The 15,220-nt window shown below is 45.1% G+C and overlaps 1 protein-coding gene across 1 annotated transcript in view; it reads left to right on the forward strand.

The window, feature by feature from the left end:
- Positions 1-15,220, forward strand: part of LOC309835247 (uncharacterized protein) — a gene marked incomplete at its 5' end in the record, with an annotated part of 88,889 nt that overhangs the window by 49,646 nt on the left and 24,023 nt on the right. Inside the window, one exon of the mRNA XM_082674662.1 lies at positions 10,700-10,811. Coding sequence (XP_082530788.1) covers positions 10,700-10,811 — 112 coding nt within the window. The remainder of the gene's footprint in view (positions 1-10,699; positions 10,812-15,220) is intronic.

The raw sequence follows: 15,220 nt of genomic DNA on the forward strand, positions 1-15,220 counted from the left end.
ATAAAAAAAATTTTTAAATTTTTAAAAATTAAGTAATTTTAAAAAAGAAAGAAAGAAGAGAGCAACCAAACCAAAAAAGAAATCCACCAATGATAACAAGCACTATAAACTATACTAAAAAACAGAAAAACAAAAGACGTACAGACAGAACCATAGGACAAATGGTATAAGCAAAGCTATACAGACAAAATCACAGAAAGTCCACCGCCTCAATTTTGGGATGATTCATTGTCTATTCAGGTATTCCACTGCTGGGATAGATTTCCCTTTTTCTTCTTTGTTCTCACAGCTTCTGGGGCTCAGCTTTGGATTTGGCCCCACCTCTGCGTGTAGGTCACCTGAGGGCGTCTTTTCTTCACCCAGACAGTACAGGGTTAAAGGAGCAGCTGCTTCGGTGGCTCTGGCTCACTCAGGCCGGGGGGAGGGTGGGGTACGGAGTGCGGGGCGAGCCTGCCGCAGCAGAGGCCAGCGTGATGTTGCACCAGCCTGAGGCGTTCTCCCGCGGAAGTCCCTGGAATTTGGGACCCTGGCAATGGCGGGCTGCAAAGGCTCCCGGGAGGGGAAGTGTGGACAGTGGCTTGTGCCTTCACACAGGATTCTTGGTGGCTGCAGCAGCAGCCTTAGCATCTTATGCCTGTCTCTGGGATCCGCGCTGATAGCCGCGGCTCGCGCCCGTCTCTGGAGCTCGTTTCGGCAGTGCTTTATTAATCCCCTCTCCTTGCGCACCCCGAAACAGTGGTGTCTTGCCTCTTAGGCAGATCCAGACATTTTCCTGGACTCCCTCCCAGCTAGCTGTGGCACACTAGCCCCCTTCAGGCTGTGTTCACGCAGCCAACCCCAGTCCTCTCCCTGGGATCTCACCTCTGAAGCCTGAGCCTCAGCTCCCAGCCCCCACCTGCCCTGGCAGGTGAGCAGAGAAGCCTCTGAGGCTGGTGAGTGCTGGTCGGCACCGATCTGTGCGGGATGCTCTCCGCTTTGCCCTTCGCACCCCTGTTGCCGTGCTCTCCTCCGTGTCTCCAAAGCTTCCCCCCACCCACTGCTCCCTGTCTCTACCAGTGAAGGGGCTTCATAGTGTGTGGAAACTTTTCCTCCTTCACAGCTCCCTCCCAAAGGTGCAGGTCCCATCCCTATTCTTTTGTCTCTGTTTTTTCTTTTTTCTTTTGCCCTACCCAAGTACGTGGGGAGTTTCTTGCCTTTTGGGAAGTCTGAGGTCTTCTGCCAGCGTTCAGTAGGTGTTCTGTAGTTGTTCCGCATGTAGATGTATTTCTGATGTATTTGTGGGGAGGAAGGTGATCTCTACGTCTTACTCCTCTGCCATCTTGAAGGTTCATTCCTATTTTAAATACTCTTCAGAGCACAATTTTTTAACTTTTATTTCTCTAAACATAATTATTTAATAATTAAGAGGTGTCAAAATATTACAGTTGGTTTTTCTTGTCATTCTGTTTGTTTGTTTGATCCCATATTGTATCTTGGAGATTTGGGGGCAACTTATATTCTGTAGCAGTATACAGTATATATGCACAATGTTTTAAAAATCTGATGTATAAATATTGAGTTTTACTGTCACCTAGATGGCAGATGTGCAAAAAATAAATTCATTAAAATATTTCTAATGTCCTGGTTTTAAAATAGGGAGCACTTTCTCAATGTTCACCTCCTCACATAGTCATAAAATTTCCTACTTTAACAAAAGTCACTTGGTTCTCTGCGCACCAATGAACTTGAATGTCAGATTTACAAGTTCATGCTAATGTGTTCTCTGCTAAATTTGGGAAATTTTCTTTCTGTGTATCCATTGATATTTCACTATTTATCATGGTGGTGTAAATGCTTGGGTTAGCTTGACCTAAAGGCATCCAAATTCATGGAAATGAATGTGGAAATGGGACAATATAATTGAATATCACAATTAATGGGCTTGATGCTCCTATTTCATTCTTCACACAAACATATTAAAAGTAGATTTTTTTTTATTATGTAAGACTTGGTTCTGTATATAGTTCAGCCAGAAGTAAAATTATTCCTAAATCACCCTGTCTCTCAACCTAATGCATCAGCTTCAGCCTGTACACATAATGACAGTCAGACCTTGATTGGCTTTTTTCTCTTCCAACTGGCAGTGTAGACAGCAAACAGGAACCCTGTCTGAGAAGAGTTTGTGTATAGACCCAGAGAAAAATTTTAACATGGCACTGTTGTTTATGTTATGATCAACCAAATTTACTGATCCAGTCATTTATTTATTTGTCCTTACAAAGTCCTGTATTCATCCATCCATCACATTTCCTGAATACTTACCATGCACCAAATACTGAAACTACAGTAATAAGCAAAACAGACATAGCCCACGTAGTCCCGGATTTCATAATTTGGAAAGCACAGCTGGACTAGAGTTACCCTTAGGAAAAATACGTTCAAATATAATTAGATAATCACACAAATATGTGAAATGAATAATAAACATATGATGCTGTAAAAGCAACGAGACCCAGTATTTTCAAGAGGTCAAAGAAAGGCTTTTTTGTGTCAGTGCCATTTGAACTGAGATGGGAAGGACTCATTAACTAAACAATGGCGGTGATGGGGAAAGTAATCACTAGCTTTCTGACCTCAGACAGGTTACTTAACCAGTTTATGCATCAGTTTTCTCATCTATCAAATGACAGGGTTAATAGTACCTACTTTATAGGGTCTGGTGAGGATTTGGTAAGAGTTTAGGACTATGTTCACTACATGGGCTCTATGTAAATATTACATATTGTTACATGGCATTTTTACCCATAGTTTGCTAAGTTAGAAACATACTGAAGAAAATAAAAATAATTAAATAGTACTGAATGTTGATTTCAGATTTATTCAAAGTAAGATGCAAGTGATAAACTTTCCATACAAAAAGTCACAATTCAGGTAGGGAGACAACATGGAACATGTTGAAAGCGATGAAAATGATGATGTGAACTGCTTACAATATATGCATTATGAAAGGACACCTAGAAAAACTGGAAATCAATGAAGTTGTGTTAATTGCTAGTTTTTCTGGAAAGGGAAGATGGATGCTTGCAATAAACTTAAATGAAAGATTTCTAAAAATGGTGCCCTGGGAACAGAGAGGCACAAAAGCATGCTCATAATTTTGTGGCTTGGGCTGAAGCATTTCTCAGATGTCCTTGAAAGTTTCCAAAGACAGTCTTTCCTCAGGAAAGTATTTCTCCTGTGAGTAAATAATGTTCTTGCCTAGAAATGAAATGCAGTAATATATTACATTGCAAGTGAACTGTTAGCAAGACTGGCAGCAGAAGTTCAGAAACAAATGTCGCATTGCAATCTAGAGTTTGAGGCTCTGTATCTGAACTTCCATAACTTCTAAAGGGATGCCCTTTGTATGAAATCAAAATAGTCCAGAGAAGAATTTTGACTTCTCTTTACTTAACTATTAGAAGGATTTATTTGGAATTATTATTGTGTCATGCATTTTCCGCCTTAAATTTTCTGTGGTTGAGTTGCACAATTGATAAGCTAAGGTTTCTTTCCACCATAAAAGGCTCCTTTTAAGGAGTCCTATAATAATGACATTTAAAATACTTGCTTGCTTTTGAAGAAAGCTTCATGCTTTCCAAAGTGCTTTATAAACGCATTTCTGTGAGGCAGGTGGAACATGTCCTGTCAACAGTATTTTACAGAAAAGAAAATGGAGGCTGTAAAGGAAAGCTGCTTGGTCGAGGTCATTCAGTGTGTTAGGCGAGTTTTCATCACAGGAGTACTCACAGTTGAGCAGGGAATCCAGCAGGGAAAGCTTAAGGCTTTAGTCTATCTTTACACACGTATTTTTGCATAAATGAAAAATTTACCCAAAATGAAGTGCATTAGGTACCTAGTACTACCTTCTTGTTCCTTAGAGTCTAGTGAGGGATATAGACTGAGCATATTCTATCCCAATGAAGATAACTTAGATTTTTCTGAGGATGATCACTTGGGCTTTAGAATCTGAATTCCAGCTTGACCCCTTACATGAAGGAAGTTACTTAATCTTTCAGAGCCTGTTTCTCCATCCCTTAAATGGCAATTTGAATGCTCTCTTATATGTTTATTAACTCATTCACTTAACAAAGCACCTGCTAGATCTCAAGTACTCTGCTAAGAATGGTGAAGCTTTTCTAGGAAGCCAGAAGGCATCCTTCAGTGGATAGCGGAGGTCAAGAGAGGTTAGAGTTAAAACTTGAATTTGACAGTGGGAGAAGATGAAACGTTCACATGGCAAGGAAAAGAGAAAAAGACTATTATACAGGTTAAAGAGCTAGACCTGGATATATTTGGAGTGACAAACTTTCTGAATTTTGATGTACCTTACTTCCTGCCTCAGTTTCCACATCTTGGAAATGGGAGTAATGATTAAACATGTTTCACAGTATTCATTTGGTAGAGATTAAATGAGGATTAAATAAGCATGGAAAGTGGCATAGGACAAATTTGATAAATTATTATGTATGAAAGTGTGTATAAGTAAAATCAATTGCCATGACCCCTCTTCGTACCGAGTGATCACAGCACGCTTTAATTTTCTAGCTGAGTCTGGATATGGATTCGTAACTTTATTCAAACAGTGTATCAGGCACCACTTAACCTTTGGATTGGCTGGAAATTTTTGCTCCTCTGCTCTAATACAATTTAATTTTAATTTTGGTTTTTCAGGTACATGGGTATAAATAAGAATGTTAAATATATTTCAGATTTTAAATTCAAAAATGTAGAAAAACTTTCTTTTACTATTTTTCATTTTACCTTTGGGTGCACTGATCAGCTACTTTTCCTTCTGCACCCAGGCAAAAGGGATTCTGAAGAAAACACTTTAAAATTTTGATTTCATATATAAGATAGTGGGAGCCTCTGCCTGCTTGATTTACATTTGTGCTCACCTTCCACTTTATGCGGGAGGGGGCATACGAATAAAGGAAACTTTTATATGATTTCAAGTTATTTAATTCCTGATATTATATTTAGCCATGATAGAGTGTTATGATTTGCCTACAACATCCATCCTTCCTTTTCTTGTACCTTACCTTGTTCAGAGAGGACTTGTGCCTGTCCTGCTTTGAATTTCTCAACCAGTTCAGGTGCTAAAATCACAGGTGAAGCTTAGTTTCTGCTGATTTAATCCACCCAATCGAGATAGAGTTTCTCATTTTATTCAGCAAATATTTACGATGCCTTAAAAAAAGATTTTTAAAAAAATGCATGGTCTTATTTGCTGATGCTGCTGGGAATTAATTAATTAATTAAGTTTTAGGTTCACAGTAAAATTGAGCACAAGGTACAGGGATTTCCCACACATTCCTCTGGTGGGAATGTAATAAATTGGTACAGCCACTGTGGAAAACAGTATGGAGGTCCCTCAAAAGCTAAAAATAGAATTACCATATGATCCAGCAATCCCACTCCTGGGCATATATCCAGACAAAACTATAATTCAAAAAGATACATGCACCCCAATGTTCGTAGCATCATAGCGGCGTTATTTACGATTGCCAAGACGTGGAAACAACCTGAGTGTCCATCAACAGATCAATGGATAAAGAAGATTTTATATATATATATATATAGTAATATATATAATTTAAATTTATATATTTGCATACATATATATATATAAATACTACTCAGCCATAAAAAAGAATGAAATTAATTTTGCCATTTGCAGCAACATGGATGGACTTGGAGGGCATTATTCTAAGAGAAACAAGTCAGACAGAGAAAGGTAAATACTGTATGATACCGCTTATATGTGGAATCTAAGAAATAAAACAAACTAGTGAATATAACATAAAAGAAGCAGACTCACAGATATAGAGAACAAACTAGTAATTGCCAGTGGGGGAGGGGGGAAAGGCAATTTAAGAGTTGGAATTGGGGAGTGGGAAGTACAAACTATTGGGTGTAAAGTAGGCTCCAGGATGTATTATACAACAGGGGGAATATAGTCAATATTTTGTAATAAATGGAAAGTAGTCTTTAAAATTGTATAAAAATATTTTCTTTTTTAAAAAAGATACTTCTTAGCTGATAGAAGCTTTAAAAGTCTACAGAGGCAGATAATTTTAAAATTGCAGCATATAACTTCTGGAGCCTGGCTGACATTCTCACAGGAAGCTGCATGAAAATTACTTTCAAAGGCATTCATCACCTTAGCTTAAAGGAGTCTGTTCCTTCAGTGTGTATTAGTCCATGGTGCATCCTTACTTTGACTTATCTGTGAGGTTCACTTCTCGCCCCCAGGAACAAAGCCTGCAGAGGGACAACTTGTTTGGCTTGGGAGCCTGCCCAATATGAAAAGTTTGCAGGCAAAATCAGAAAGAACAGCTGCAGGAGGAGAGATGAGGTTTGCCGACAGCTAACGATTCAGAAAGCAATTTGCATGAGAGCCTTCTGTTTAACAGGAGGCAGCATGTGCTGGGCAGTGGTTTACCATCCACTGCCAAGCTGGTTTCTACACCCTGAGTCCTCATTCCATCAAAACACGTGTCCTGAGGGAACGCCCAGCCACCAGCTTCCACAAACCTGAGTTAGCAAGACCTGCCATCTAGAATTTCAGAGAGCTTTTCATTTATTAACTCACATGAATCTACTTTATCCTGAGGCTCTGGATACTAGTCCCATGCAAACTGATTTAATAACAAACATTTAAGTGCAAATCCAAGGTCATCTAGATAATATTCTTTGACAGCTTATTGCATATGAGGCACTGCACTGTGCACTTTTTATACCATATCCGACTTCATAACAGACCTCTGAAGTGGGTGGTTAAGTTTCCTGCCAAGGGATCCATACACAGGAAACGATCATCAGAAAAGACCAAAGTATTATTTATTACTAGTGAGCTAGTCGCTGTTACTTCATTTTGGAATTCTAATTGAGGCTTTCCTTCTCTCTCTCTCGCCCCCAAATCACAGATGACTAGGTCATGGGACATGCTTAAGCTAACATGCCTTATTCTGTGAATCATAAGCTGAGCTACTGGGACAGAACCATGTGACACGTTTGTCCCTTTCAAATGTAATAATTCTACCCATTGCTCCATAGATGTTCTGGTTACTGACCAATAACATTAACAATTCCTCTTCCAAGAATAGGATGGAGGGGAAAGGCACTGGATCTCCTATGCCTCCCAAACATGTGAAGGCCAAAGCATGGTGGGAGGAGAAGCATATCTCTTTGTAATATGTTTTATTCCCTGTTTTATAGATGTGCATATGGAAGATTAGAAAGGCTGAGTAACTTGTCCATGTCATGTAGCCCATGCTTTTAACTTTTTTATTATACCACTTACCCTTCTCACCTATCAGTTTGCCTTTTATACTGATATCCTGAGAAACAGACCACTGTATGGTATAGAAATGAACAACCATAAATAAGCTGGAAATGCATTTCTATTTACATTAACTAAGATAGTCACTTGTTTCTTTTAAGTGAGGTCCTCCGCCTTTTTAGGGACCTGAGTAAACTAACGATGTGCTTCCATTGATTAAACAAGAATTCTCCAATATTCCATAGAAGAATCATACATTTCTTTAAGCCCTGTGTATGCTTCTAGGGTTTAGATTCTAAATGAAATAGGTTTCTGTTTTTCATTAAAAAAAACGAACACAGGATTTCATTTGTAAATTTATTAACTTTTTTTTTCTGTCTAGCAACAAGCAGTGACTGTTGTTGGGTTGGTGGACATAGTAGAGATGGCCATTCAGAAAATCACAAATTTTAGGAACTCTAGCGTTCATGTAGCTCAGAACTGTAAGAAGAGACCAGAGGAAGATCAACATGCTTTAAAGTATATTACAAATCAATATTGAAATAGAGCTTAACGTATAATTCATCTGGAAAGAAGCTCAGAACGTGATTGCCAGTTATTTAATATTCTGATCAAAGACAGTGGAAGCACTATTAAAGTATGGCATTTTGACTGCCATTGGAAAGGTCAGGTTTCAAACAGCAGTGCACTAGTTGTGCTCAAAATGACTAAAGAATGATGAATAATTAAGTGAAGAGGAAATGGGAGACCTGCACTCTAATCTTGTCTTGGCCACTGATGGGAATCATGTGGACTTTAAGCCCATCACACATTTACCACCTTGGTTTTCTCACCTGTAAAATGAGGGAGTGACTATAGTTCTTTAATAATCCTTGATGATCTTTAGCTCTGATTCTAGAAGCACCTTGATTTAATACAGTTTGAGGATTTATGTCTAAACTCTAGCAAGCAGAAAAATGTTCTTTTATTTTTAAAATGGACTTGACATTGTGTTAACAGAGCAAATGAAATCTCTTGAGTATTGTTCAAAGAATCACCAACTTAAAATTCATCCCCATTGTTGGTTTTTATTGTCTGTTTAACTTTTACTAGATCTATAATAGTTTTATTTATTTTCCTTTGCACCTGGACTGGCAGCCTGTGTGGTTGGAGAAACACATCACCACTTATTTTAGATACTTTGTTATCAGAGCCAACTCTGTAACCTTTGCTCTGCCTGTGAATTATTTATTTAATTTGATGTGTTTTTTCCTGGATTCATAGAATTTCCTTTTGTCATGATGCTTCTTTCCATTTATGGGACTGTAAATACAGCTGACTAAACCTCTCTAGTGGCCGAATACGTATCAGGTCTTTTGTGTGAAGGATGCTAGCTAATCTTCCCGTTCATAGGCTGACTACATTTTTATTCATTTGCTTTTTTTCTACTCACCCCTGACAGTAGTATCTGTGGAATAAATAAAATAATGATACCTACTACTTATTTAACTCGGATCAGAAAACTTGACCTTTTCCTAATTTTTTACATTTGCTAGCTTTGTGGCAATATGCACCCCTATTTTTCTCTGAATCTCAGTTCACCCTCTACATGGGAATAATTATGCCTACCATACAACGTGGTGATCATAAAAGAAATTCCGCCCATCTACTACCATATTGGGGAAAAATATTTGGACTGACTTTTACCAGACTTGGAGGCACATGTTTGCAGTGGCCTGTTTGAAAATACTGACTACATGGGGTACAGTGGGATACTCTGAAGGCACCTTACAGAGGTAGATAATATCTCTCCCAGGGCATCAACACTAAAAGTGAGAAGCATTTTGATTTCTCATCAAGAAAGGAATGTTCTATGATGTTAATGGTTCTTAACTTTTGGTGATTCATTAAAATCTCCCGGGGAGCTTTTGATAATCTTAAAGCCCAGCCTGTAATTTATACCAATTAAAAATGAATTTCTGGGGGTTGGACTGAGGCATTGGTATATTTTAAGGTTTGCAGAATGTAATGGTTAATTTTTAAGTGTCAACTCAACTATATCCTGAGATACACAGATATTTTTCTAAACATTATTTCTGGATGGGTCTGTGAGGGTGTTCCCAGATGAGATTAGCATTTGAATTGGTAGATGGAGTAAAGCAGATTTCCCTCCCCAGTGTAGGTGGGCCTCATCCAATCTCTTGAGGGCCCCAAAAGAATAAAAAGTCAGAGGAAAGGAGAATTTGCTCTCTCTGCCTGAGTGTTTGATCTGATCCCCTGCCCTCTGACTGTGGCTTACGTCAGTTCTGCAAACTACACCCCTGGATTTCCTAGTTTCCAGCTTATATTTCATATACAATATATTTAATATTTAATATGTTTAATACCTATTACATATGTTAAAGCAATTACATACATTACATTATATTTATTATATATCTCCTATTGGTTCTGTTTCTCTGGAGTACCCTGACTAATATGGTGCTTCCAATACACTGTAAATATTGAGAACTACTATATATGTTAAAATACTATGGCTAAGGTATTACAAAAGTGGATGCTCTGACAGTGTAGTTCTGCTTCTTAAATGGGCAAGTCAATGAGGATAAGTAGCAATGTAAATTATTTTTTTCATTTTAGATGGTGGCCAGTCATATATATATATATATATGTGTGTGTGTGTAAACACTTTGGGAGGCTAAAAGACACTAATTAAAAGAACTTATAGGATATAAGCACTAAGACCACATCGACTCGCCACTCAGTAGAAGGAATTCTAGGCCCAAGATATAGAAACCTCCGTACCTGAATCATTGGAAAAGATGTAGAAAAGACTCTAGAACTATTGAAATTTTCGGAGATCCCTTGTGACCCTTTTGGAGGTCATGATATCAGGACTCACTGGCCCCTGAGTCTTGTTTTGTAATACAGAGAGGGACCCACAGTTACATAGTAAATTGACACCTGAGACTTGTTTTTTTTTTTCAGCCAGAAGTGGAAAGGAGAAATATCTTTCACTGAAGCAGAGAGTAGAGGTATAAGTGGGGAAGACAAGGTAAAGAAAGAGAAAAGAAAATAATCCATTTAGAGAAGACTTGCTCTTGGGGCAAGCCCTGGACGTATAGTCATTTATATATACTATTTCAGGATACATTGCATGCTTTACTGTAAGTAAGCATTTAATGATTTGTCTTCCACATACTTTGTTTCATTAAAGAGATTCACTTCTGCTGGCATTTTGTTTCATGGGATCCCAGGCCCTTAGCATAGTCCCTTAGTAAAGTATTTGTGGAATGAATCAGTCAATATGTCCTCAAACTCAGTATCCTTCTCAAATCAGTTACCTGCTTTATACCATAACTGAGATTATATTATCATAGTGTTAGGACTCAAAGGGAAATATGATCTCGATTTTAGGGTTAGCGACGAAGCTGCCGAGCGCCCGCGTCGCTGCCGCGGCCGGAAGACAGACGCCCCCCAAAGCCCCTCGCCTGGCTCGGACCAACGGAGCCGGCAGCCCAGCACTCCGGTGAGTGGCGCCTCCTCCCCAGCCCTAGAACCCCGCTGGGGACGGGCCGCCCGGGCTGTTTTGTGCAGCGCACCGGGGGTGCTCTGCGCTCCCTCCGCGCGCCCGGGTCCGGTCCGCCGGACCCCGTGGCTGCGGTGCCCGCGGTGCAATCGGTCTTTGTTTCCACCGGGGCCCGCGGCTCGGCTAGGCTCGGCTCGAAGCCTGGCAGGCAGCGCCGGGAAGGGGGAGGGGGAGGTGGACGAGAAGGGGGCGCGGGGGGTGGGGGTTCTCGGGTTTCCTGGCCGCCCCGCGGCTCCCCCGGCTCGGGGGCGAGGTGCGCGCCCAGCGCTGCCGCGTGCCCCCTCCTCCTTCCCCCTCCCTCCGTCTTTGGATTTAAAACTGCAGTTTGCTCTCCAGCTTGCTGAGAATGTGGCGGGGGTGGGTGAATGGGGGGACCGTGGGACCGGAGAACAAGGCTGGATTTTAGGAACGGCCCTGGGAAAAGGGGAGACTGCGGAGGGAGGAGCCCCTCCCCTTCAACCCCCAAATCCCAAGGTTCTGCTGGTGCTCTGGGAGTTGAGAGGCGGGGACCTAATGACCAGGAGCGGGTGTGGGGCGGAGGAGGGATTTGGGGGCGGCCAGGGCCGTAGGGGTTGGGCCGCGTGCCCGGTTACCTGGCGAGCAAAGTCGGCTCACTTTTGCATAAATAAATAAATAATCGCCTATCAATGCGTTTCCTCTGAGGCTCTGATTGAATCGGGCCCCCTCTTCCCCAGGGGGTGGGGTGCTGAGTGACTGCTGTCAGCCCCCTGGGCCGGTAGCTGGGGGTGAATTGCAGAATCCCTCTGCTTTCTGGCTAAGGGTGCATTACCCTGCTGGGTCCTGGTCCCCAGGCAGAGCCAGAGGGGCAGAGAGCTGGCTCTGAGTCTAGGAAATAACCTTGTTTCCTGTTCTACAGGAAAAGGGACAGCAACCCAGAGTTTGGGGGCTGGGGTGAAGACTGATGGGAGCTGGAGGGGTTCCCCAGCAGCCTGACGCCCCAGCCTCCTGCCAGGCGAAGGGGCCAGCTGAGGGAGGAAGGATGTGGGCCTTGCTGGCCTGAGGCGGGAGCTGGGGCCGTCCCTGAGACGGGCAGCGGGCACTGAGAGGGAGGAGGGAGGGAGAGAGAAGCGGGGGTGGGAATTCTCTACCGCAGACCCTGGGGGCCAGGGCCGGATGTGGAGGGGTGGGGAGTCCCCCCTCCCTCCTAGCTTGGGGGCCCTGGGGCTGGGCGGGGCTGAGCCTGGTGCCCTCCGTTCTGCACCAGTGCCTGACTGGCAGGGCCAGCTGAATTTGGGCCCAGGCGTCACCCTGGGAGGTAGGGCCAGGCTGCACCAGCCTGACCCCTGAGCACAAGGAGGGACCCTTGGGGGGCCTGTGGCTGTCTGGCTGGGCAGGCGTTTCCCGCCGGACCAGCTGGTGTCAGGCGGGACTTGGCCCCAGTTCCCTGTGCAGAGCTCAGGATGTGAGGACAAGTTTGCCTCCGGGTCAGGGTGGCCACATTTTGTCCGCTGCTGCCGCCAGCAGGGCGGGGGCATGCGCCCGGGCCTGGGCAGAGTCCTGCCAGGAGCACTTGGGGTGTTTCTATTGTTGGCTTGTTCCTGTTCCGTGTGGCCCGGTGTGTGTAGCTGTGTGAGCTGGGGCTGTAGGTGACAGATTACCAGTTGGTCGTCCCCCACCCACACACAGCCCCCACCCCTGCCGCCTGGAGGGGCAGGCTGGGTTGTGGTGGTGAGCTGCAGGGGGACCCCCCAGGTGGCATGTGCCTGCAGCTTGCCATCTCCCTCCTTTGAGCAGATGTATATTTTTATAGTAATGGAAAATCAAACTGGATAGTAAGTTGAATTCATTTTTTTCTTCTGCTGTGTCAATAGTTGGAATAACCCCTAGAGACTAGTGAACTTCTTGCCCCAGAGCTCCTACCCTCCAGAGATTGCAAAGATCAGTGAGGGCATGAGCTTTGGGGGACCAGTTCAAACCAGTGACTCTTGTCCCTCTTGGTCTGGCATTGGGGCAGGTGCCCAGGTGGGCGGGCATTGCCCCCTCCCCAGGCATTCCCCCCACACCCCACCCCACCCCAGGTGTAGTCTGTCCTCTCAGCCACCTCCTTGGTCAGTGCCTAAGCTGTGCCCAAGCCCTCAGGGACCTTCTCCTGGTGGGCTCTCTCCCCCTGCCTGGGCTCCTGGCCCACGTGTTGATATTTATTTTGTGTAGTAAAATCCATTTTTAATGCCGTTACTATTGAAATAATATAGAGAGAAACAAATGTGATGTGTTTAAGTTGCCCTCTGTTGAGTTTTTAATGTGATCTATGGCTGAGGTAGTGATGGAAGGAGCTGTTCGGCTTGGAGGAATTTGGTGTCATAAAGAAAAAGAGCTTGCTGTTTATTATGGTTGCTGGGCTGGGGGTTCTGGAACAGGGTCGTGGGGGCAGGGAGCCCCAGCACCCCGAGGTGCTGTGGATGGACAGGGTTGCTTCTCAGTTTGAAGGTGCGTGGGTTCCAGGATTGTTTTGCATTGCTCCCCAGCCCTTGATGGGGCCTTTGGTGAGGGGGCTTGGGAGCTGGGGGGCTTTGTCCCCTCCCATTCCACCTGGTTAGATTGGGGCAAGGAGGCTTATGGAACCCCCTGCTGAGCTAAGTAGAGGTGTACTGTAGGGAGGATGGATTTGGATTCTAAAGGAGATTAAGAGACAGAGACGCGGGATCTTTACCTGCTTGGTGTGGCTGTGCTGGAGGCTTGGAGGGCAAACTGTCCCTGGCAGAAGACCTTTTTTTTAGGGGGGGCTGATCTGGACCGGCAGAGCCCCAGAGGGACATTGCTTGTTCTCTATCAGCCTGGAGCGCTGGCTCGAGCCACTACCTCCTCTTGCCTCTGTTCCCCATTGGACAGGGGCTTCCTCCAGGCAAACCTGATCCCCCTCACTTCCCCTCTTCTCTGCTCTGCCCCACCCCAAGTCAACTTCTTTTTTTTTTTTTTGGTTTGTGGAATACAGAGCTCTGTGCCTCAGGCCAGCCACCCAAGACCACAGGGTGCCATGCCTTCATACCAGATGCCCAGGCACTTCTGGTGTGATTAGTGAGGTCAAGCAGACTCACCATTATGGGATGGAGCCCAGCTCTGCCTCTGGGTCCCCTGGGTCTCTCGGGACAGAGCCGGGGAGGGGGAAGCCAGGATAGGGTGGAGCTGGGAACTGAAGGGGGGGAGCAACGGTAACATTGTTGCTAATGTCAGCAGATGGGCCCCCCAGGGAGAGAGCTGGGGGAGGTGGGGAGGAAAGAGACCCAGAGAGCCCGATGTGAGGTGGAAAGAGGAAAAGATGGTGACAGAAGCCAGTGATGAGGGGGTGAGAGAGAAAACGGTCAAGGAGAAGAGCCAGGATCACAGCCCCTGGAGATGGCATCCAGGGGACCAAGAAGGCCTAGGCATGTGCCACTCCCCACCCCACAGCCCAAAATGAGCGGGCACTGAGAGCCTCTCACCCAAGATCAATTGCTGCTAGGATAGTATCTGAAGGAGAGACAAGCAAACGTCTCTGGGAAAAGGGAGGAGGACAGGTGGGAGAGAGAGAGAAGGAAGCTCTCCCACAGGAGGAGGGAGAACGGGGAGACAGGGGGATTCCAGGGGTCACTTGACTAATTTTCCTGCCCCAGGGCAGCGTCTCCCCACTCCCCAAATGTCTGGGAACAGAGCCGACCTCTTCTTTGGACCTGGGGGCGGAGCCTGAGGCAGGTACAGCACCCCACAGGTTGTGGGCGCTCTGTCAGGAGGCACCGGGCTTTTAAAAGCGGGGAACATTAGGACTGTTAGAGACACCAGGGGTGTCATCCGGTTGGCTCCCCCCCCACCTTGTTTGACAGGAGGAAATCCAGTCTAGAGGGGCCCCCTCCCCTTGCTTGCCTGGGACCTAGGCTCTTTCCGTCCACCTCTCTGTAGTTAGAGAGCTGGAACAGCTGCAGGGGGCCTCCTGGGTGCGGAGGGGGCCAGAGCCTGGGGAGAGGAGCAGGCGGGCACCCTTGTGGCCAGAGCCCCCCCAGGGGAGGGGGAGGCGCCGCTGCCGGGAGAGAGGGAGGGAGGGGAGAGAGGAGGGGAAACAGTGAGTCAGGCTTCCAAGAGCTGAGGATGGGAGAGCCAGAGCTGGGAGGGAGAGGGTAGGGAGGGCTGCTCAGAAGTGAGGAGAGGGAGGGAGCCCAGCCAGGGGCAAGGAGAGCTCTAGAGGGAGGGAGCCAGCCCCTGGCCCTGGCCCAGCGGTAGGGCTGTGCAGGGCTGTGCAGCCAGCATGGACTTTGCCCGTGGCAGGTCAGGAAAGAGCCAGATTCTTGCCCCTGCGGCGTCCTTTTCATTCCCGGCGTCCTTTTCATTTCCTATTCCTCGTTTATGATCCCACCCCA

The sequence above is a fragment of the Grampus griseus genome (genome assembly GCF_964374135.1).
Source record: "Grampus griseus genome assembly, chromosome: 17".
Taxonomy (NCBI): domain Eukaryota; kingdom Metazoa; phylum Chordata; class Mammalia; order Artiodactyla; family Delphinidae; genus Grampus; species Grampus griseus.